The sequence below is a fragment of the Molothrus ater genome, chromosome 1, assembly GCF_012460135.2.
Source record: "Molothrus ater isolate BHLD 08-10-18 breed brown headed cowbird chromosome 1, BPBGC_Mater_1.1, whole genome shotgun sequence".
Lineage (NCBI taxonomy): Eukaryota > Metazoa > Chordata > Aves > Passeriformes > Icteridae > Molothrus > Molothrus ater.
Window position 1 is genome coordinate 37,480,701 of NC_050478.2, and position 24,256 is coordinate 37,504,956.

At 38.2% G+C, this 24,256-nt stretch overlaps 2 protein-coding genes across 3 annotated transcripts in view; one reads left to right on the forward strand and one right to left on the reverse strand.

Annotated features, from left to right (window-relative positions):
- Positions 1-21,316, forward strand: RAB5A (RAB5A, member RAS oncogene family). Of its 2 annotated transcripts, none has more exons than XM_036401206.2 (6): positions 1-144; positions 5,801-6,053; positions 9,368-9,519; positions 10,596-10,718; positions 12,553-12,646; positions 14,483-21,316. In XM_036401206.2, the coding sequence occupies exons 2-6, from the start codon at positions 5,891-5,893 to the stop codon at positions 14,596-14,598; spliced, it is 648 nt and encodes a 215-aa protein (XP_036257099.1). In that variant the 5' UTR covers positions 1-144; positions 5,801-5,890; the 3' UTR covers positions 14,599-21,316. The 2 variants fall into 2 exon arrangements, with proteins under 2 accessions (XP_036257099.1, XP_054370532.1); XM_054514557.1 differs by lacking the exon at positions 1-144 and adding an exon at positions 570-594.
- The window catches only part of PP2D1 (protein phosphatase 2C like domain containing 1), a 14,574-nt gene continuing 5,709 nt past the window's right edge, over positions 15,392-24,256 (reverse strand). The window contains 7 exon segments of the mRNA XM_054514295.1: positions 15,392-15,422; positions 17,069-17,240; positions 17,243-17,270; positions 20,772-20,950; positions 20,953-21,005; positions 21,007-21,049; positions 21,052-21,478. Coding sequence (XP_054370270.1) covers positions 15,392-15,422; positions 17,069-17,240; positions 17,243-17,270; positions 20,772-20,950; positions 20,953-21,005; positions 21,007-21,049; positions 21,052-21,478 — 933 coding nt within the window.

The following is a 24,256-nucleotide window of genomic DNA, read 5'->3' on the forward strand; positions in this document are numbered from 1 at the left end:
GCTGCGCCCCCGCCCCTCGCCCCCACCGAGGAGCCGCCTCCCCTCTTACCCCTCCTCCGCCCACCCTGCCCCGGCGAGCCCGCCAGCCCCGACCGACGGACGGACATCGCTGCGGCGCCGCCCCGGCTCCCCCACCCCGGCCAGGTGAGGAGGCGGTGGCGGCGCGGGGGGGTCCCGGCGGCGGCGGGACGCGCCTTGTCCGGGCTCCTGGCGGCGGCCGTTCCCCCGGCGCCGCGGGAGCGTCGTGCCGCGGTACGGGCGGCGAGGTGGGCAGCCCGGCGTGCGGGGAGGGGACGCTGCTCTCTCCCTTCCCGGCTCAAAATGGCGCCCCCGGTTTTCCCACTTCCCCTTATTCCTGTGCCTGGAAGGGAGCCGCGGGGGAGGGGAGGTGGCGGCGGGGGTTGGAGGGGCTGGGCCCGGGAGAGCGGGGATCCTCCCCTGCTTGCGGGCGCTCCTGCAGAGCGGTATCGCTGCCTGGGGCCGGCCGGGAGGGCTGTGCCCCTCGAGGTGCTTGTGAGATATGGAAGGGGAGGCTGGGTGACGGGTCCCTCGCTTTCCCTTTCGCTTGCGTCTGGAAGAAGGACCGTGAACTAGGTGGGAAGTAAATTGCTCCCGACAAGGCGTCGCCATCGGGGGGATCGCGACAGGCCTAGTATGCTGGATATCTTCTGCATCGCACAGAATTGGAACTAGACACAAAGCTGGGGTAGGGTGGAGGAACAAACCTAAGCTTTTTATGCTTTAGAGGAGAGCCTGAATTGCGTAAGATCTATCAAAATGTTCCAAACAGGGCCATGAAGGGCTGTTCTCTCGGCATTTTTAGTATTTTTTCCTACCTTACATCTCTTTCAGAGCTTGGAGGTGGCAATGAGAGGCTAAACAGCTGTTTAAGCAGCAGAAATTAATCAGTTTCTTTCATGTAACGTTCAGGCAAAGTAAAAATCATGGATTTTTTTATTTTTTTCCAGTTTTGTAGTGTCTCTTCAGAGTTACAGTCATGCTTACCTACAGATTGCATGTAGGTATTGTTCTTCCATAATGGGAAATGTCAGGAAAAGGTAGATGGTGGCTAGAGACAATGGTATTGTAGTCGTCACTTACATTTCCTGTATGATAAACCAGTTTATCTGAAAGTAATTGGTACCATTCATCATTCAGATGAGCTTATGAGATGGCTATTACCTTTAATTGTAGGGCTATGATTTTTTTGCAGCAACTGTGTTGATTCACTTGTTTAACTTATAGTCCCATTATGTTCAATATGGCTTACATATGATGATCATTTTGCTGGTTATCTCTGTCACTGTCTTGAACACTGCAGTAAGGTGCCACACTAATTCTGCTGAACCTAGAAGGAAACTTCAGTTAGTAGGAGTGGCTAATATATAAGCCTTTGTAGTTACTGCCTTTTAAAACGTTCCAAAAATTCCAATATGAAGAAATTTAAAGTAGATAATAGTTGTAGCCTCAGCATTGTATGCTTTGTGTCCGTTAATGCAGCGTACAAAAGTTTTAGTAAGAAACAGTGTTGTTTGCTGTGAGATATAAAAGTGGTGGAATGTTCCAGTTTTAAATTTATCGTGAATTTTTTTGTGTGGCCTTTCTATTTGATAATACACTTAATCACATTAATTGTAGGAACAGTGCTCACTGTCTTAATCTCTTCAGTAGGCTGGCTTTTGTCACCAGTGTTACTTTGATACTTCTGTATTAGCTGTATTGTAGTTGAAAATAGACCAGTGCTTATGCTTACATGTCTGAATTATGCCATTAAATTGAGAGTTTGTAGGTATTGGCTGGGGCTATTGGTATTTTGTACACAGACTCAAGCATAATAAGATTTGTGTTTGATCTGTTATACTTAGGACCCTTTCATAAATAAAACTCAAGACTGTCCAACAGCATACAAATTTCTCTTCTGGAGTGAGAATACTCAGCATCCAGTAAATTAGTTGGTGGGATTTCCAGGAGTACTTGGCTAATAATATACTCCAGGCTTTGTGTTCTGGCACTTCAGCATAGACATGGATATGGATCTGCTCTGTCATGGGGGGGAATATTCAGGAGAAGAGTGAAAGTTCCTAATTAGCAGTGACCTATGTATTTGTACTGCCCAAGACTGCAAAGTGGAGTTTTTATGTTAAACTTGATAAAAGTAAGCAAATCTCCCTCATTTCCATCCATGTGAAGCCGTCCATCACAAAATTTCTATAGTATTTTCTTTAGCAGATTTTTATATTAGTAGGTCACTTCTGTAACTCCCATATATGTATTGGTTTAAGAGCTTATTTCAAGTCAAGCAGTTGTGTACTTGCCTTCGTGTAGCTGAATGAAAATGTCTTACCCAGCTTTTCTTTCTTTACATATTCCAAACATATTGATTACATTGCATACAAAATTGGAAGGGGAGGAGAAAAGGAGCCATATCAGTGGATTTTTTCCTCAGGAAATTTTCACCAGAGCTGAGTTTGCAGTGTATGTGTAGGGTACTGAGTGTACTATTCCTCCTGGGTTGTATTTTACTGATGAATTAAGAAATAGTAGAATTAATGTGACCTGAGACTTGGAGTGTGCATGGGGGACTGTAGCATTGAAATCTACTTCTGAACCTTTGTGAGGCACTGTGTGCTCAGCTCACAGATGTGAAAATACCAGGCCAAAACCATTCTGCAGTGGCTGTGTCAAACTGCAGTACTGCTTCTCTTCACATCAAGCAGGTACTTCTCTTGTTTTTGTGTAAGTTTGCTGCCATGTTGTGAACTTCAGCTACAGAGTTTTGGCATCATCTGAAACTTCAAAAGATTATGATTTCCATATATGCTGATAGAAGGTGTTAGTGACTTTTTTAATATGTCACAATCATCTGGATGTGCTCTATCAGGTTTTCAGTCTTGCATTCTTTTATCCTGAGCTGTTGAAAAGTGGGTGGTATGACTAGTAGGATTCATTATTAATTTATTAGATGTATTGATGTGACTGTTGAATGAATGAGGTTTGCAGTATGTTTCTTAGATGGCCTTCCTGTCAGGTCCTGTGGTCTGCTATCAGCTTGAGAGCTGGTTATCTTTGTACATGATATCTGACTGGCTAGAATGATTTCAGGGGAGGGATGCTGTAAGAATGTAAACTTTGAGGGTCTCTGATAACTATGGCTTCTGTAGCTTGGGCACCAATAAAAATCAAACTAGATATTTTTCTTGACAACCCGTGTCAGCTTTGTAGTTTTGAAGTAGTTTTGCCAGGGGTAGTAATTACTGTTTCATGAGTGATAAAAATCTGAAATAACTACCAGCCATAAATGCTCAGGTGAAATTGATAAATATTATGCAAGCTAAATGTTCTTTTCTCATACCTCATTTTGCTCTCAGTATGGGAAACAGCAAGCAAAAAATTCAGTCGTAGGGAGTAACCTGTGCAGTGACTTGATTTCCTCACTGTGTGTTGTGTGTCATCTGGAAGTCACTTGCTCCCAGGAGTACCAAGTCACACAGTCATTGGATGTTGTCCTTATGTTTTTATGAATGCTGCAGTCTGGAAAAACATGGGACATATTAAGATTAAAGGGTTTTAAATTATTTCATGGTTGTCCAAACACACTGGAATGCTACAGCAAACAGATGGTTTTTTTTCCATTTTAAAACAAAAATAACTTAATTGTCTTCATTATTTTTCCAAAGGAAAAGATAAACAAATGTCTAACAGTATTCTGAACCACCTATATTTTGGTTATGCCTTGCTGCATTCTCTATTGTAGTACAGTTAGGGAGAGATTAACTGTTGTCACTGATCCATTTTTATCCAAATCACTCCACAACTTCTGAAGCATATTTCCACATCATGGAGGGGGGAAGAGTCTTGCCTGAGAGCCAACGCACTAGTAGTGCAAAATCGTTTTATGGTGTAAGGATGAAAGGTCTGATATTTTTAAAATAACTGGATCTATTCCCGTATTCTGAAATACTTCACCAAAATTAGTTTAATGAATAAGAGTTGTAGCATAGAATTAATGTGGTTGTTAATAGGAACGATGGTAGGATTTGCAGGGGCTTTTTTGCTTCATTCTTTCACTGTGAATACTTTCACATGTTTCTAAGAATATACAGCTAAAAGGTAATGCTTGATAGATTATGTTGCACAACTGAAATGTTTAAAATATGTACTTTTTAGTGTGATGTAATAGTGAAATGGAACGCAAACTCAGGACAGAATGCAAAATCATTATATTCTACCTCAAAGAAAGGAAATTATTTTGAGAGAGATGAGAAAAGGAGGAACCATGAGCAAATAAAAGTGTCTAAGATGCTGAAAATATTTTTTAAAACCTGTATTCTGTTTACAATTGGAAATAAACTACCTGTTTTTCAGCTGTTACATTTTTCTGTAAATAATGCTAAGATTTTTTGTTCTCATTTATTCCTTGAATATTAGCTTGAAAGGGAGTATCTTACTGAAGGGTAGAGTTCTGCTAGACTGCTGGAATGCTTTCCAGGAAAGAAGGTTCTTCAGGACTTGGGTTGAGGGAAGGGGAGAGCTAGGAAGGAGAAGGAAGGCTTAGCATCTGAGCTAGGCCTGTAGCAAACTGGAATGCTCAAGTGCCTGATCTGTGTTTGAAACAGGAAGGTGGTTAAAGAATACTGCTTGGTTTAAAATGTAGTTGCTTTATCACAAGGAATAAAGAACAGGAAGTAATTTGAAAGTAATATGTTTGCTTACTTTTTTGCAACATATGAGTTAAAGCCATTTTTTTGCATTAGGAGCATGTACTCTAACCTAACTCGCATCCTAGATGTTAGAAAAGCTGTATCCCTGCAAAGTGTGCTTAATTCAAATAAATGATCAGCTGGAGCAGGACAAAATGATGAGCTAATTTTGAGAGGTCTTTTGTTTTGTATCTACTGTTAAGTGTGTAAAAGCATAAATATTAGGGTCAGAAGTGGTACCAGCAGAGTCTAAAGGCCTCCCTTTCTATATGAATAAGTACTGTGGGTGGGGTTATTTTAAGCAGCTGGAAAGAAGAGTAAGCAGACTAAGCGATACACTGTTCATACTTGTTCTTACCAAAATCTCTGTTGTTAATACTGATCTAGGACACGTATAACTATTGGAAATAGAAATTTATCATTGTATGGTAGTTGTCTGGTAGTTTGTGCAAAGTGGCCTGGAATTCTTACTGGTCAATTGGTTTTCATATGGAAGGCTTCACTTTTGCTTCTCAGTACAGTTGTTAATTAGAGAGGATATTAATGGTTTGCGTGTGAAGATCTGTACTTTTATGTAAGGAAATTGTGTTTGATAGGTGGGATAGAAGTGAATTGATGAGCTACACTTGCAAAGAAGCTGCTGTGGTGTTGGGTTTTCCCAAATTGCTCAGTTTTTTAGCATCCTTGAGCATTGCTGACTTTGGAATATTGGTTAGCAATAGCATAATTATGAAAAGTTATTCTTGCTTGTCATTGTTATTCTACTGACAATTTGAAAGTCTAAACCTGTTGTCTTATACATCAGTCCTGATTTGTTAAGAAATAACGGGAGACTGAGGTCTTGGAAAAAGCAGCATAATTGGATTTTAATATGCTAATTTGAAGCTTTGATGGGAAGACTAGGTGTTGAAGAAGATAACTGGTTCATGTATCATAATTCTGGCTATAGTTGACAACTTACAAATGATGGTACTTGTAGTCTGGACTGTTGAATTTGGTAAATACTAGGTGAAGTTATACATAATACATTGCATTAGTGAATGAGACTTGTCTTACTTGGTTTGTAAATCTAATGTACCCACTGTCTTTTCACAAAATAGGTTGTTACTGGCAGAAGAACCAGGATTCAGATCTCAGTGGAACTTGCTTTCAAAAGCTGTTGAAACAAAGGACTGCTTTCTAATTTGGACATGGCTAATCGAGGAGCGACAAGGCCCAACGGGCCAAATGCTGGAAATAAAATTTGCCAATTTAAACTAGTACTTTTAGGAGAGTCTGCAGTTGGCAAATCAAGTTTGGTGCTTCGTTTTGTAAAAGGACAGTTTCATGAATTTCAAGAAAGTACAATTGGAGGTGAGAAAATTACCCTGTTAATTTGTTTCATGTTATGTGTTTATATTGTCCATGCCCTTGAAAGCCTTTAATGTAATGGCACTTCTAGAGTGGCTCATTGACAGCAAGGATCAAACCTGTGTCAGTAATTGAGAACTATAACTGTCTGAGTTAAACACAAACATCCTTTTCAAACGGAGGTAGTAAAGGTGTCTTGAACTGCATAGTTTTGAAACCTGGACTAAATGTTACATTTTGTTTGTAAGCGGGTGTGTGGCTCTTTTAATTGTGCTGCATGCTTAATGCATAAAATAACTGCTTAGTAAGAATTATGAGCTTAGTTTCTGTGAAAAAAACCTTAGCATTGCATCTTCCATAAAGCTTGGGTTTGTCACTTAGGCATTCTGACTTTGATTTTGGAGAACTTGCTACATTTCTGGATATATTTCTGTGTTAGCAATCACAGAATTTATTGTGCTGTTTTTCCATTCTGTGACTTCAAACAAAACAGGTGCTGGCTACCAGAATTTTTAAAAAATCTGTTTAGCTTTAAACAGCTTTTATCACACTCTTTCCCTTGGCAGATTTCTTAAGTTATATTGTGTTTTGGAGTTATTTGTGCTCGGATAGATGTAAATGTATCCTAAAACTACCTAACAGCATACAGACTTTACAAAGTTTGGATTTTGTGAATTGATAAATACTCTCCAGTAGCTGCTGTTGCAGCTTGCATGAGTCAGCCTGTTCCATTGTAATATTTATGTGAAGGCCTTTCAGTGGTCTGTATGTGTCTTCACACACCAACAGTTGTTGAAATGTAAAAACGCTGGAAAGCTTACAAAATAAATGGAAGCTGAATTTCATTGCATACTTCTTTTGCCCTATTTCTAGCTGTTACATGTGTTTATTTTTTCTATCTGTCAGCATAAATAGACAACCACATATTTTCTACTTTAGCAATCTTGCTAATGCATACTTTTGGCTTTGTGCATTTTATCATGGCTTGAGGATAGGTGTTAGTATGAAAGTTTCTGCATGCTCTGATGAACAGCTGTGTGGTAATACAGAGAACATTCTCAAAGATGGGTTGTGAATTAACTTTCCAATATCACCAAGGTCTTTAGTTTAGAAAAACAGTTAAAATTAAGTAAAATTCATTGTTCCATTTCAATGATCTCAAAATTCATTTAACCTCTGTTTAGTTTTTTTTCTTGTTTTAGTGTTTGGAATAACCCAAACCCTGTTACACTGATCAAAATCTAAACAAAGGTTAAACAAGAGCCTAAGTTCAAGTTTATATATATAAAGTTTAGTGTAATCTGTATTAACTTGTGCCTCTTCTATATCGAATAGAAACAAGGAAATGCTATATAATACAGCTGAGAGCTGTTACATGCAGCAATGTTGGGATTCAGAAAAGTTTTCTATAGAGAAAGCTGTCTAACTCTGTGGCTTGTAGTTGCCTAAGGCATAATTTTCTTTGTATACAGAAGGGCCTTTTAACAAAGAGAGGCTTATGTGCATTGTGAATCTGGATAAAAACATCTGAAAGGGAGTGCAGTGAAAGGCAGACATGTTGGATGGTGGTGGTGTGGTTTTGCCACTTCAGACTAGTGTAGCAAGGCCTGTTAGTTGCTTAAGACAAAAGTATGGCTGTTAAAGATGACAGACTTTCAGATAATTAACAGATGATTAATTGTCAATTCACTGTGGCCTTGGGAAGGTAGAAGAAATTTATCTTTTTTGCAGAAATTAACTGTCATTTTAAAGTGGTTGAAATGTTACTTTTGACAAAACCAAGAGGATTGCAAAGAATAGACCTCTTGTTTAATTCTCTTTCCTAGTACATGCCTTCATTTATGCAGAGTAGGTACATTTCTTGTTAAGAGAATAATGTCTGTGAGAACTTGAAAACCAGCTTGCTTAACATCTTGTCTCTGCCTTGGAGAAAGACAATATTGAGCTGGTTCTGGTGAGAAAGCCCCTTAGTTTAGTGCAGAGTGTATGGTGTTTTTCCACTCTGTTTGGGTTCTGGGCTGCTTAGGGAGCTGCCAAGTGGAGCCTGTTTTTCTAGTGTTCGGATATGTAGCATTTAGAGAGATTTATGTTGATTTAACATTGGAACATCAAAGCTTTTACCTTCTCCAGCCTGCCTGCTCATCTGTGATGGATGCTAATACCCCTGAAGCAGGAGCACCTGACCACTTAAGGAGTCAGCTTCTGGTCACGGTTTAACCCCAGCCAGCAGCTAAGTACCATGCAGCTGCTGCTTACAGCTGAGACAGGGACACTTCTGTATGCTAGTTACAATGTCCTTTACAGAGCAAGATTGGCTTCACTTTGGTTTCTGTAATGAGTTGAGTTGAAGGTTGGAGCAGTTTTAGAATGATTCATACACTATGATGTCTCAGAAGTATGTAGGACAGGATGAAATCCCAGGTATGCAAGTGTTACGGATCAGTGTCTCTTCAGCCATTTGATTTAAATTGGTCACAGACCATCTGTGTGCCTAGTGATCAGAGCTCCTGCTTCAGCTAAGTAGTGGGCTTTCCTTCATTTAGTTTTTAATATGGTTTTCTATGCTGTGTGGGCACTCACCTCAATACTTCTGATTGTACCTTAATCTGAATGGAAAAATTTTACTAGTAGTAACTGTTTAAAAACTTGGAATGAGTTAGTATTTTCTCTAACTGGAAGACCATTATTTATGGTAATGCATTCAGCCCTAGTAGCAATGGCTGCAAGTTTTCCTGAAACTGCAGGCTGTTGAAATTGTGCTGAAATTAATTCTTGAGATCACTTGCAAAGTCAAAAATATAGCTGCTTTGAGAATAGGAAGTTACAAGCAGTGCCTCTTTATTCCAGACCTGTTAGCTAAGGCAAAGTTGTTAGGAGCTGAAAATCAAAGTTTTAAGATGCAAATCAAGTAATACAAATATGTAGAATTGAAAATGTCTGAACTTTTGGATTATAGCATGATGGGATGCTGTTATTGGTACTCTAGTATCCATCCTGCTTCAACAGACCATATCTAGAAGCTTTAAGAGAAGGCTTATGGTTACTCAGATTCACTATAATGAAAAAGGGAATTCTTTCCAATTTTTGCTTTCTTATGTCTAACTTGAGGAAAGTCCAGTTGTTTAAATAACTCCTCTTTGATGATCAGAGTCAGGCTGTCAGCATTTTGTTTGAATAGATAGGAAATAATGATGGCATCAAACCTGTTGTATGTTAATAGTAGGCTATAAATGTTTTGCATCTCTGTGAGCATAACTATATATGAATATAGAGATACAAGCAAACTTCTGGTTTCAGCACCTCTGTCTTTTTTGTAGCTGCTTTTCTAACCCAGACTGTATGTCTGGATGATACAACAGTAAAATTTGAAATTTGGGATACAGCCGGGCAAGAGCGGTACCACAGTTTAGCACCCATGTACTACAGAGGAGCACAAGCAGCTATAGTGGTATACGACATTACAAACGAGGTAAGTGCTGGACTGGGGATGCATAAGGGGGATTTGGGCGTTACCAGTCTTGCACTGATCTTTACGTATTTTTTTCCTCACTGACTTGTGTAAATCAGTTCATCATTTTGTAGAATTATAGAATGGTTTGGATGGGAAGAAGCCTTTAAAGGTTATCTAGTCCAACACTCCTGCCATGGGCAGGGATGCCTTCTGCTGGACTAGATTGCTCATTTCATACTGCACTGTGTAATGTCAATTAATTTGTGTCTAAACTTTTCTGGCTAAAAGACTATTTCTAGAGTTGGGGTTTTGTTTGTTGTTATTTTTTTGGTTTTGGGGTGGTTTTTTTTTTGTTGTTGTGTTTTGGTTTGGTTAGTTGGTTGTTTTGGGGTGGTTTTTCTATTATAAAGAGGGAAAAGAAGAGGAGAAATCCTCTTGTAAAAATGTTTCTAACCCACCCTTAAATCAGTTCATGGAGTTTGAGCTTTTACTCTCATCACATTGCTGGTGGCACCTTTATTTCTGAGAGTGCAGCCATTATTGTAATATTGTATTTTTGCAAATTTTGATTAAGGATTGGAAAGGCAGCACAAGCTATTGAGACTAAAACTGAAGGTTATTAGATTTCTTTTTATTTGAACTTGGATGAGTTAAGCTTCAGTAGTTTCTGATAAAATTAGACTTCAAACCCAAATCTCTCAAAAAAACCACAGAAATCATGTACCATAATGAACAGTCCTCAGTAATTAAAAAGTAATTTTGAGGCCTTCTCAATGTAGCTGTTCATACACTTGAATCTTCCAGAGAAACTGAAATTCCTGTTTTCTCTCTCAACCACTTCTTTCCTTACTCTGTCTACACAAAGATCTTCCTACCTATTTACTTCAGCATTATCCCAGCTAAGCACAGTTGAGAACTAAGGTAGGAATGTTTAATTTTAAAAGCTCAGTTGGCAATTTGGAGTGTGCCTTTGGACTAAGGTAGCAGCCTTACACTGGCATTTTGTGCTTGAAGTGTAGGTAACAGAGATGGGGATAATAGGTGAGTACAAAAGGATGATAAAACTCAGTTGCATCATTTATAATCATTAACAGGAGTCCTTTGCCAGAGCGAAAAATTGGGTCAAAGAACTTCAGCGACAAGCGAGTCCTAACATTGTAATAGCTTTAGCAGGAAACAAAGCTGATCTAGCTAACAAAAGAGCTGTGGATTTCCAGGTATGTACATAATTTTTGTTCATAAGAATTGCATTTTGTTTGAATAGATAGTAAATAAACCTACAGGGAGCTTATATGCATAGCCTATCTAGTTATTATGGAGGTCATGCTGTTAAATATAAATGTCAACTGAGACTAATTAAATTATACATGCTACTCAAAAACCTATTTCTGTACAAGTAATGTGGAGGAATAGGCTTTTTGGAATAATTAATTTGACTTTGAGGAATAATTAATTTATTTGTGTATCTTTAAGGCTAATTGAGTATCTGTTCTTTGATGTGACCTCTTTCTGTCTTCTACCCAAAATTACCAGTAACTAGACTTTCAGTGTATGAGATAGCAGTAACTCAGTGCAAACTGTTCTGTCTGGCTTGTCAGCCAGAGAATTTTGATTATCATATGATACAAAGCTGATTGATGTGCCTAACTTGCTTAGGTACTGTTGAAGCAGTGTTGAAATTTTAATTGAGCTTTTCATGGTATTTCTTTTGGTTTAGTGATTACAGCTGTGCTCTCACTGGTGTGTATTTTATCTTCTAGAAAGTTTAATCAAGTCATCAGAAAATAGCTTTTAAACTGAATTAAACTACCTGCAGGTAGTTTTGGTCCATTCATGATTGGCTGAATTTGAATTAAGATAGTATTTATTAGTCAGTAATTTATGATTTTTAATCTGTGTTTGGGGTCACTGTTTGAGATACAGCTGCATACAGTAATGAATCCTTTTGTAACTATAGAGTTGAATTGAAAGGTTAGCAGTGATTTAGGTATTTTTCTGCCAGTTTTTTAATTTTATACTTCTGTGACAGTTGACAGGCGGCTTTGGTGTTTTATGAAAAATGGTGGTATTTAACAAAAATTTCATACATGACTGCAGTCAATAATGTAATCACATTTAACTAACAAAGTAGACCTACCTGTGCTATTTTTTGAACAATTACAGTCTTAATGTTTTTCATATGTAGGGGAGGTTTGCTACTGTGGATTTGTGGGCTCCTTGTGGGCTTGACAAGCCTTTCTCATTGCAAATCAAATATTAGATTTCTAAGTATTTGTTAATGTGTTGTTTCAGATAAGATCTATGTAATTCTATCAGGTGTCACTTAATTATAGAGAGTCGTCAATTATTCTTATGATCATCAAAGGTGTTCTGTAGTTCAGCTTTTTCATGGATTTCTTATTGAATGCAAAGGCAGTTACATAATCATAAGAAGCTGCAGATTCTCAGCTGAATTGACTAATAAGAAGTGGCAGAAATAGTATGGTTCTTAAGAGCAGTGTATCAGATTAAAATTCATACTGAAAAGGGAGGTAACATGGCAAATTACTGATTACTGCTTATTTGCGGTAATTGCGAATTTATATCAGGATAATAAAACTGTTCTGATCCATCTGCCTCAGTGGTTGAAAGATTCAAGATCGTTCACAGACTGCCTTTTTCCAGGGTAATAATGGACTCGCTGACATTTGATGGCACTTTTGAAGCTTATTTGTTCTTACTATCAGAGCTAATGTTCTGCATTGGGGTTATCTCTTTCATAAATATTTTAATTTATTATTTAGTTTTGTCTGAGATTTTTCCACCTGGATATTTTTAAGATTAGTAGGGATCTTTAAGATTCCACTTAAATTGTTTAACTGATTGGTGAAATTGTAACTTCTCCATAGCTGGTGTATAAATTTGTCAGATGAGTGTTTCCACAAACTGTCTTTCTTTCAAAATGCTGTAGAGATTGGTTTTTTGTAGCAATTTAAAGTACAGTGTGTAATGATTGTATGAATTTACTTCATAAGAAAAAAAAAAGAAATGTATTCTTATTTTAACTTTCAGGAAGCACAGGCTTATGCAGATGACAACAGCCTATTGTTCATGGAGACGTCTGCCAAAACATCTATGAACGTAAATGAAATATTCATGGCAATTGGTGAGTTTGTGAACAAAATGAGAACTTTAAAGGGAATGGTTTTCATGAGATTCAGACCATGGCAATCTTCCTAACCTAAGATCTCTGTTTTTCATGTAAATTATTTTGGTATTGAAGTGTTCTTACTCCCTTCTCCCTTTCATTTGTTTAATTTTATTTAAGCATCTATCTGAAATCCAAAAGCTGTGCCAAAGATGGCAATGTGTGCTTAAATTCAGTGTCCAAGTTATAAGTAAAGGATGTTGCATGTGAAAAGTAGATCTACTCATATATTCTGAACTTAACATAATCTTAGGGATTTCTGTAAAGATGCTAGCTTGTAGTAGTAAGTATAAACCAAGAACTTTTGTGTTCCATTGATACCCAAAATTGTATTTAATTGTTAATAGACTTCTGAAAGCGGAAGAAAAAGAATTCATTTTTAGGCTGGCCACTAATCTATTTAGTAGTTATCTTAATTATAGTAGATGCTTTGCTAGTGGGTAGTAGTAATGTATAGCATCAAATAACCTCACTCAATCTGTTTTGTCTGTTGCACCTCACTAACCTGCTTTTTGTGAAAAAACATCATTGATGTTTAAATTAAATGTTTTTAAAGAGGTCTTAATCTTCGGCTTTCCAAACCAGGAGAGCAGTAGTAGTTTTTGGTGTTTTTCAAACTTCCAGCAGATGCAAATTAAATTATCAGCAACACTTTATAAGAAGTACTTGCTTCATATTAACTGTAAATTAATATTGTAAATTGTTGGATGCAAGCTGCAGCTGCTTCTAAATTGACTGCTGCAGCACTCATTCAGAACTCCCAGTTAAAAATTCCCAATGCTAATTCAGTTCTAGATACAGTTCTAGAATCCAAAACATTGCTCCGAAGACATTTTTCTATTGGTGCATTGACCCTTTGTAGTGGCTCAGCAGCTTAGTACTGTGTGGATTCTTGGATTTTACCACAGAACTGTAGAACAGCCCAGCTTGGAGGGGATATCAGAGGATCCCTGTGGCCCACCCTTTTGCCCAGCACCCTGAGGTTATCTGGTACTACAGCATGTTGATGTCTGCTCTGCAGTTTCTTGGCTGGGTTTCATTCATTTTAGAAAAAGTTCTTTTAAAAACTGACCAAAGTAATTACTTTGGAGTGAAACCATTCATCCAAACTATAGAGCAAGGGTGGTTGTTGGGCCCTGGTAAGATAGGCCCATGGAAGTCCTTTTGTGTAGAACTTAGCAATTTTCTGATGGAGAGAAATCCAGGAGAAGCTACTGCTCAGAAGGGTGACAGCTTTCACCCTTATTTTTTGTGTTAAGACTGAGGAGGAACCTTGGAGCTACAAGGGCAACAAAGAAATTACCAGTCAATTGACTGATAAGAACTGAAGAAACAGCTTTAAAAAAAAACAGGAGTGGCTTGATCTGGTGTTGAGGGCCGTTTTATATGTTGTCTGCAAACACTTATTCTGGTTGCATATCTGGGAACTATTTGACCCATTTCTGTCTGTGTTTTCTGCCTTTTCAATGTTTCTGTATCTTTTTGCACTAACATCCTGATCTTAAAGCCTGTTCTGTGTGGGTGGATTCCCACAAGAGCTGTCATTTACTGGCATAGCACACCTGTGCAGATGAATTTTACTGCTCAGGTTACCAATGCCATTTTACTCCTGGAAATCATAAAGTAGCTAATCATTAAGAAGTGTCTTCACTTCTTTTATTACCAGTGCACCGAATCAAATCAGATTATCCAATGAGTACACTGATATGCCTATTATGTGTTGTTCTGTTTACTCAGGTGATTTAATCTTAGTAAAATCTCAGGTTTAACTCTTACTTCCTGTTCACCTTACAGCAAAAAAATTGCCCAAGAATGAACCACAGAATGCAGGAGCCAGCTCTGCCAGAGGAAGAGGAGTAGACCTTACTGAACCCACACAACCACCCAAGAGTCAATGTTGTAGTAACTAAAAGATCAATTGCTTTAAACTGTTCTGAATATTCTTCTGCTTCCTAACTGTTAATAACCATGGAATTGGAGTGCTTAACCTGGTCCAGTACAGCTTCCAAACAGCGAAGAGACTTACAATAATAGTCAAGTTCATGATACAGAGTTTTCTTTTCACCTAAAATTTTAACATGCATGTATCCACCACTGGCTGTAATGTTTCAGCAGTAGAGGAGAGATGGAGGCGGAATAAACTTCCTTCAGTTGAAAGGTTTTAAAAATCAGTTGTTATTATTAGAGGTGTAGAAGAACTACTTTCTGTGGACCTAATTGGCCAGTTCCTGTAGCCTCAATACTGATCACTGTTATAATAAATAGAATTGGGTCTTTTCATAATTCTCAATTGTGCTTTAAAACCTCCTTAGAAACAGGGTCTAAAAATTACTTAAACTTATTTGCAGTATTGATGCAACCAGTTGTTTCTGCAGGTATCCACTGTTTAGTTACACATTCCATAGGTTAATAATTTTATTACAGATAATACTTGCATTAACAATTTTAAGAATTCTATGCTTGCCAGAAAGTGGAGTTTTAGTTGGTACACTGTATGTAAATTATATCAACCCAGTTAGTTATCTTAATGAATTAGTGATGAATCAAGTCTAACTTCATTTCTAATCTGTTCAGAGGGTACAGACCAGTAAATTCAACTCTACAACTTAGGATATGGGGTTTTTTTGTCCTCTACAAACTGTAAGAGCTCTTCAAGTAAAACCACAACAAACTCGGTGTCTGTGACTTCTTTCTTGTTTCTGATCATTGCTGGCCATTACAGTTTGTTTTTCCCCTAAGGAAAAAAAATAGTGCACTAACGATTATGTACATCCAACTTTTTAAATTTGGATATTAATGTACTGTAAATAGGTACTCTGCATTGTAGTCTACATTTGTTTAATACTTTCTGTAATATTTAAGAGTTGCTTAAAGGTATACAGAATGTACAGTTACTTAAAGCTAACTTTTTTCCTCTCTAATCAAAGGGGGTTCTGAGTTCTTCCTTTATGGCTAGAACAGTAATAAATGATGCTCCTGTATCTGTAACATAAGTACTGCTGTCTGTCAGTAATGAACTTTGCAACTTTGTTTTCCAAAGTACATTTTATTTTGATCAGTCCAGTATATTGCACTAATTCTTTTAGTTATTTTCATTATATGAAATCTACAAAGTGTGTCAGAAGAGATGAATTAGTCTATTTAAATGTTGAACTGATAGAAACTTACTTGTGCAGATTTTAAATTTGCAGTAATCTGGGTTTAGCAAGAAAAATGACAGTTCACCAGTGTTTAGTTTTATATTGAGGTGCTCAGGTTTGAATAAAGTGGTTTAAAAAAATTTTGATTACTGGTTCTTATTGGGAGTTTCAGGAGGTTTTACTGCATTTGTACAGTTCCAGACAAGATGTCTGATTCACTGTATGGGTCGGCATTTAAGATGCTTACAATAAATTCATGGCACAGCTAAATATAAGCTTGTCCTATATATATATTGTGGCACTCCAGTTATCCTGTGATAAATCTTTAAATGTTGAGGTAATTGGATATCTTATCACATCCATTTAGAAGTATGATCAAAATAGTAATATTGTCTCTTGAACCTGCAGCTAATGCAGTCTTTGCCAGTTGTTCACAAGGTGACTTGTTGCATTGCAGTGTCTCTGAGCTGACTGTGTCTCCTCTGCAGCTTGTGATTTGCAATTGATTGGGTACATTTTTGTGTCTTTTTCAAACTGTGGTGGTGGTTTAGAACCCAGTGGTGATACAGTCTTTAGCAGTTCTTGACCAACATCACCTGCAGTTTGTCACAAAATGAATTGGAGTCCATTTTTTTCTGCCAGCTGTGTATTTGAGTCATAATTAGATGGCATGGTTTTGTCTGTTTTGAGGGCATTGTCATTGCTTTAGACCTTGATGCCAGCACATTATTTCACAGCTGCTTATAGCTGTGACTTGGACCTGTTGCACAGAAAGTGTTGGTTTCTTCTTGCTCTGAAGTCTCACTGTGGATGAAAACTTGGATAAAATTTTCTGTTGTCAAACTGAGTTCTTCAGAGTCACCTTGTGTGTTAGAATTGGAGCAGTGTATCTCTGTTCTTTGAATTTACTTCATTGGTACTAAAAAGAGACAGTTCTGGATTAGGTTGATTTTTGTGGTCATTGGTTTTCTTATTAAGAATTCCATTTTTACTATGCCTATAATTCTTCCCAGAACATTTTCACTGATTTTGTTTCAGGTTGCCTTTTGAGTCACTCTGAAAAATACTTTGTTTGGAATAAAATAGCTGTATTCTATCTTGCAGATGATTAATAGTGCTTGAGTCAGTTAAGTTGTCTCCAGTAAGGGATACTAGATACTGACACACAATGTCCTGTTTTGTTGAACAGCATTCATGCATTCTCAAATAATGAGTGAATGTTAAGAGTTGGTGCAAGTACTTCAGGTAATCCATAACCCCTCGAAGCCCGTTAGAAGTCAAAATAAGAAACTGTCAAGTAACATTTATAGGGACAGATGCAGTATAAAGTACAGATATAACAGATGTTCTTTTTACTGGAGCTCTGTGATGTCCAAGAGCCCTTGTAGTTCTCAGGTATCCCTCTACAAATCTGGTTTATTAGTGCTGATGTTTCCACCATTCTGAAGTGTTTTCTCTCACATTACAAGTGCTGTGCTCTTAGGAGACATGACTCCGTTTTTATGTAAGACTGCACGTACATCATCTGAAGTTTAAATAGTATTTACAGCATACTGGTTTTTTTTAAAGATACTGCTGTTACAGTATCAGCATTTTGTTAAGGACTGGGAAAAAACCTAAGATCACAGTTAATAATCTACTTCACAGGCAACAATATGTCCATCATTGAATCTGTTTCTGGTTTTACAGCAAAGTTTTCTGTGGTTTTTCCCCTTCTATTCTTAGAAGACTGTTCTGGAATCTTAATCACTTGACTGCAAAAAAACTCTTGAGAGGAGTCTTAGGTGACATTTCATTCAGCTTAAAGTGCAGTCTAATATGAAAAATATGCACTCTTGTCAAGGTGCAACTTCTCTATTTTTCTCAAATACTTCTCCTATGAGAACATGTGCTTTCAAGTGTCTGAATGAACTCAGCAAGAAGTTTCAGCTCAAACTGTTTCTGGCAGCCTACAAATTCTAGTACTTGAAAATAATTTGGACATGATGTAGGATTTACTGTTTACTTACAGGATGCCTTAAATCCCTTGGTTGAGGCACCCAAGGGAGCAAGAATTCTTAGTCGTTATGGGAAGTTGAGGACTAATTTCTTGGCTTTAGTAGGAAGAGGTATTTTCCCTGTCCCTCAACATTTCTGAAATCTGAGAATTAAAAGTGTTAGTAATTGCAGCACTGCAGGAGGCTGGTCATGTCAGATTTGAGTGCAGAGCATTAAGGAAGGAGCTCTGAATCAAAGTGCTGTGTTGTTTGAGATCCTCTGTGCCTGCCCTGGGAGACCATTTCTTGTGTTAGGGGAAGTGTTCAGTCCGCTCCGATGTGTTGTCATAAGGGCAAAAGCAATGCCAGGCAGAAGGAACTTCCTTGGGATGTGGTGACTTTCTAGGCATGAAGCTGGCTGCAGTGTGTTCATTTATATTGTATTTTTAATAACATCTGGCTAGACTGGGGCACAGATCTCTGAAAAGGGTGTATGAGTAGGCATTGTGTACACAGTAATTGTGTTTCTTGGGCAGTATTGGCATCATCAAGTGTAGGAGACAGCTGAGTCTAGTCTGTGAAGGCAGATTTCTTCTGCCTTAAATCAGAAAGTGATTCAAAATACCAAACTGAAGGATGCACCTTTTTAATTAATTATAAATTTTAGATGCCTTAAATTGTGCTCTGTATGTTTCCTTGTGCTTGTTTCCCCCTCCTTCCTCTGATTTCCATCTTCCATTTTCTAGAAGAATGTGTAAAATATCCTTTAAACCCTTGGAGCAAGACCACCAACTGTATGCCTGCCCAAGGCCATAATATAACCCATGTGGAACAATCTGACTGCAAGAAAGAGTAAAATCTTTAAGATTAAAGTCTCTTTTGGATGCAAGTCTCTCTTGTCTGCAAACCAGAGACAGGGCAAAAGAGTCAATAAAACTTATCTGACCTATCAATATGGGACTAAATGAAGAAGATGGCCCATGTCACCAGCTCCTGCTCCTTGTATCTGACCATCCTCTTAAGTTGCTTACCTGGAGCTGAAGAAACATGTCTGTACTTCTGTAAGAATGCACTCCTTGGGGAAAAATGGAAGTTGATGTTGCGTGAATGCTTTCCTTTGATGTGGTACATTTGGTGGAAAATTAATTGTATTAGATTAAATAAATGTGTATTTAGCAGTGGTTCAGAAATGTGGACTTTAATCATAAAAGATTTAAAGTACCTCTGATGAACTTCAAACCTTAACTTGTTAGCAGAGCTTGAATTTATGTTATCCTTAATTGCAACCAGCATGAAACCCTCTCTGTAAGGAATGGGTGAGGCAGGTAACAAGACCCAGAAGCAATTTGGTAAAGAATTCACCCGGCCTCAGTTCTTGCCTTCATCAATCTCTTTGAAATAAAATATGTTTCCAATAAGGTGGAAACAAATGCCTCTGAAAGCACTGCAGCCTTTTTGTGAGTTAATGCTGTATTCCAGTAAAGGTGTGACTGCATTTCCTGAAAGAACAGGTGGGCTAGTGCCGAACTACCTGTTTTGATACCTGTACCAGTCAAGGTCACATAGCTGCAGAAAGCTTATTTGAGGTAAAGTACAGCTGTAGTGGCAGCAAGCATTGAAGAATGGAGATTATGGGATCACCATAATCACCACTGTTACCTAGAGCAGTGTCAGTGCATGAAAAAGTTGGTTTGCAGTGTTTCTCAGGCTCGCAGATGAGGGCAAGTTGTTCTTAAGGGAAAGTGTTTTTTCAATATCTGGAATTGTTTCTTTCAAATGTAGAACATGATATTTTTTTTTTTTTTTTTTTTTTTTTTGTCTTGACCACAATGAAGTCTCTCAAATGGTTCTCCCTTTTTCTACTGATATTTGACCCTCTTCATTAACTTTGGTCAAATTTCATATGGAGAAATATGAGGAGGTCTTACAAGTTGTGTGAATGCACACATCACAGAAGAAAGAGTGCCTCTGATGTCAGCTGCAGTGTCAGCCCACTCCTTACTAATGCCAAGGAGAGTGATAGAGAAGTGATGTAGTGCTGGGCATGTGCTTCAGGCAGAGGCTGGAAGAGAATGTAGCTGCAGACACAAATCCATTTGGAGCTCTTCACCCCCCTGCTTTTTTTTATACACACTCTGCTTTTTTTTTACCCACTCTGCTTGTGCGCTCCTTTGTGGGAAAGCAAGTATCTTGCTTGTAATCTCACAGCTGTTTTACCTACAGGAGAGTGCTTAACTGGTAACAAAAATCACCAGGTGGGAAGATACAATGACTGGAGTTGCCAGTCTGCAAGAGCTTTTCTAGTGTCTGCTGTAGCAGGGGTGGGTGAAGAAGCATTAGGAATGTATCATAGTTTCTGATTGTAATAAATAACTGATTCTGCACTAAAGAAAAGCAAGGTTCTACTTCATAAGGAAACAGGTCTGAATAGTTCTTTCATAAGAGTAAAATACAACAGATTCCTATTTCAGAAAGTAATAATTCAGATTATTCCCTCAAATCATGTTTTCAATTTGCCGGTAGCAAAATGTGGTGACACTTAGTCCAATGAAACAAATTAATTAAAAGAATATCTTAAGCATGTTTCATTGATAGAAGGACTTGGAATCATCAAAAATCAGAAGCCTGTCCTAAAGTGATGACACTTTAAACCTCTTGATTTAAAAAGAAAAACAAAAACATACTATTCTTACAGAGGTGACTTGTGTATTATGGAATATTTCCTAACTCTGTCTTTTACATTAGTAAATTGAGTTAAATGCTTTAAATCAAATATTGTGCTCAGGCTACTTATCTAAGAAGCTGAATACTATTGTCTGATAGCAGTGTCAGTTGTGAGGGAATTGATCATGTCTCCTTCATATTGTCAAGCTAAAGGAATTGCTGCCTTTTATCTCCAGATATCAACTACCAACAAATGTCTAGATTAATTTAGGCTTGCTTTTTTCTTTTTTTTTTTTTTTTGTTCTTAATTGGATGAAGGGAAAAAAAATCCTGGTGTGGAATATACTTACCTATAATAGCAACGTGCAGCAGCCCAGCAACACCTTTGGCTGTCCTCCCTAATGGGCTGTGTGTGTTGTTTTCAGGATGTTTTCTTTCTTCTTCCCCAGTGCCATCCATCTCTTCTCTAGGAATTATTTTCCCACTGAACTCCAGTGAACTTTGGAAACCTCATTCCTTTCCAGCTGTAAAAATCTGCATTCTCCAAAAGGACTTAGCATACGCTTTCATAATAGACTGGTCTTGTTGGTCTCCTCGTTGCCTGGTTCTTCTCTTTTTCCCTGTAATCTGCTTGATTGGTCTGGCAAAATTTCTAGAATTTGCTCTTTGTCATTTTTATTTTTGTGGGAGGAATCCATGTGAGAAAGCTGTTTAAGAAATAGAAGTGGAAGCTTTGCTACAATTGTTTCTGTAGCTGTCACACTGTGACAGCCATCAAGAATCTGCAGAAAGCATGTATCTGACCTACTTTCATGGTTGTCCAGCGCAATAAACCTGTCTTCCATGTCTCTCTGCCATGTGGAATTTTTATCTTAGCAAATCAGTAATGCTTTTATTAAAGAATTATTTACTTTCTTAGAAGTACCGGGATTGTTGATATTGGCAAGATCACAAAATGATGTGGGAGTGGGATTATCCACAAGGAATTCAAGTGAGTAATGAACTTCTGCCTATGTGTCTCAGAGAATTTAGCAGTGTAGAATTCCGGTACTGCAAGGACCTGACTCTAGTCAGCACCAGCTTCTCTACCTGTCCTCCAGCCAGAGCTTGTGGCTTCCTCCTGCCCCCTGTACCTCCAGTTCTTCCACTGCAGCTCCTTGCTCCAGTGTCCCCCATCAGCTTGGTCTCTCTTGCCTCACTCTGCTCCCCCCAGTGCTGTTCCAGGCCTGGCACCTGGTGCTGCAAAGCCAAGGATCAGAGCTGTAGAGCCTCTGAGTAAGGTGTTTCCTGACAGAACCCTGGTGGCACAGAGGGACCTGTCTGAATTTACTACCTGCACATTGGCATGTCTCTACCTGGCATGGGCAAACTGATGCTGCTTTCTAAATATTGTAACTTGCTCTGGTTTGGGCAAATTGACAAGAATGAAAAGAAGCACTGCTGATGCCATTTCAGCCAAATTGCCAAGTGGTAGTTTAAAACCTGACCGTCTTGGAGCTTCTCTAGGAAAAAAAACCCTTTTAGCTTAATACATTCAAAACAACATATTTTCCAAACCCTGTTCTCAGGAACAGCTAAGCCATTTTACCTAGAATTTTTTCCCAAGTGATTTCTGCTTCAGGCTTGGAAAATTTCAGTATGAACTGCTGCTTGCATAACATCCTCTCCCCCTAAACCAGCACGTGACATACATGCACAGACACCATAACACAAAATCCTGACACCATGTGAGCAGCTAAGCTTGCCAGCCTATACTTCATGCATCTACTAAGTATGAAAACACAGTGTTTATAATCAAGTTGATTATGGGTTTTTTTTAGTATCTAGCATTTATGGATGAGAAAAATCAGACAAAAGTGCATGTGCTGTTGTATTCTCTGTTACGAGATTTCTGTTTTAGTTAACCTTTGTTAACTGCTGATAATTCATCACCAGGGCAAAGGAAGATAGTTTAGCAGCAGTGTACTTTTTTTTTTTTTGGTCTCACTACTTGTCTCCATCACCTCTGTATTATAAGGATTTCTGCAGTTTGTGTTTCAATGTGTGCCTCTTTTCTGTCATGGCAGTTAGATAAAATGTTGTTAAAGTCAAAGCCCTAACCTCCTTTAGCTGAAATTAATCCTAATACATCTTAATGAATCAAGAGCCTCTGATCAGCTGAGGTAGATCAATTACAACATATCTTCTGATATTAAGCAGAGCCACTTAAAAACCCTTTATGACAGTTTAGATAGCTTATCCTTCCAGAGGTGGCTTGCAGCTGGCTACAACTCTCAATCTGCTGTAGGATCAGTTTATAGGAAAGTGTCTCTCTATAAGAGGTGAACATCAGACTCCTCTGAAAATGCTGCACCTCTCCAGCAGGGAAAAGTGAGGAGGTGCATGGGTAAAGCTGCTTGTGCAGATCCCTTTTCCTTTATTCTGCATAATTTGAATTTGAGACAGAGATGTCACAAGACTTTTCAGTGCTTTCATTACAATGATGCATTCAAGCCTGAGAGAAATTAGGACTAATGTATACAAAACACCTGGTAAGCTATTTTTTGTCAGTCTTTTAAATAGTAGCCCATTTTATGTTTAGTGTATATAAAAGCCCCTTGGACTAGAGACAGGAAATGGGTAACTTCCAGCAAAATGTTAGTTTGATCTCAGCAAACTGAATTTCTTAACACACATTTTACATGGGTTTGTATCTCCATAAGTGGCTGTAAGTGCTAAGAAATTACATTTTCAAAGCACCAAAACAGTCCCAGTTAATTACAATGTGTAAATAACCAGGATAATATACATAATAATTCATGTAGCAGGATAGGCTGTAACTCTTTAGGTGCAATAACTTTGCTTATAATTATTTAAAGGGCAGCCCTGATGTTAATTTTTATGCTATGCATAAATTGCTTATGTTAATAGCTAAAAACCTTGTAAAAATATAAAATAAGAAACATTTGCTTTGCTGATCCCTAATGAAGTAAAAGATTAGTCTATATGTCCTTCTCTCCTTGTATTTCTCTCATCAGGAACAAATACAGACTGGGAGGTTTTTTGCTGTCAGGTTAAAGGATAACAGTGAGATACTGACAGCACAATACACCAAGCTAAAGCACTGCCAGCCTCACAGTGAAAGATAAAATTCAGCTTTCTAGCTCACTGCAGTTTCCCTGTGCCTATTTAGGGAGCCAAAACCCAACACAGTTTAATGTTCTGAGATGAAAATAGAAGCAGATAAAAAGAAATTAGATGTAGAAGAATGGGGAGTGAACCACAGTTTGAGATTCTATGTGTTTTCAAGGGCAAAAAAATTGTATTTATTGTGTGTCATAACAAAGAGCCTCCTGGTCAGAGCTTAGTCTGCCATACACTGGCCTGTCTAAAAGGGGCAGAATGAGGCAGAGCATGAGGCCTATATGGCAGATGATACCATTGTCTCAGTAAATCTCATATTTCTGGAAAACCTTTCTAGCTATGACACTTGGAGCTGCTTGCTGTTAATAAGGTAAGGCAAGATTGTTTTCTGTTTCTGCAGTTTGGCACTACAATCATCATTTTTTTAATTACCAAAGATGGAAGATGTTCCTGAGCTTTGAGGATGGAGGATCTGAGTTGTATCTGAACAGACAAGTCCCATATGCAGTTATCTCCCTTTGACACATGTTGTTCCTATCTCCACCCAGAGAGAGCTTCTTCCTCACTTCCCTTTGACACAGTCAGAACTTAGCTTGCACAATCTCCAGGCCTGAACTCCTTCCTCTCTTAGGTTTGGGGGTTTTATTATTTGCTACATACTTGTG

Coding starts and splice junctions, on each gene's coding strand:
- RAB5A (XM_036401206.2), top strand. CDS start 5,891: ATGGCTAATCGAGGAGCGACAAGGCCCAACGGGCCAAATGCTGGAAAT. Junction 6,054..9,367: donor TCAAGAAAGTACAATTGGAG/GTGAGAAAATTA, acceptor TCTTTTTTGTAG/CTGCTTTTCTAACCCAGACT. Junction 10,719..12,552: donor AAAGAGCTGTGGATTTCCAG/GTATGTACATAA, acceptor TTTAACTTTCAG/GAAGCACAGGCTTATGCAGA.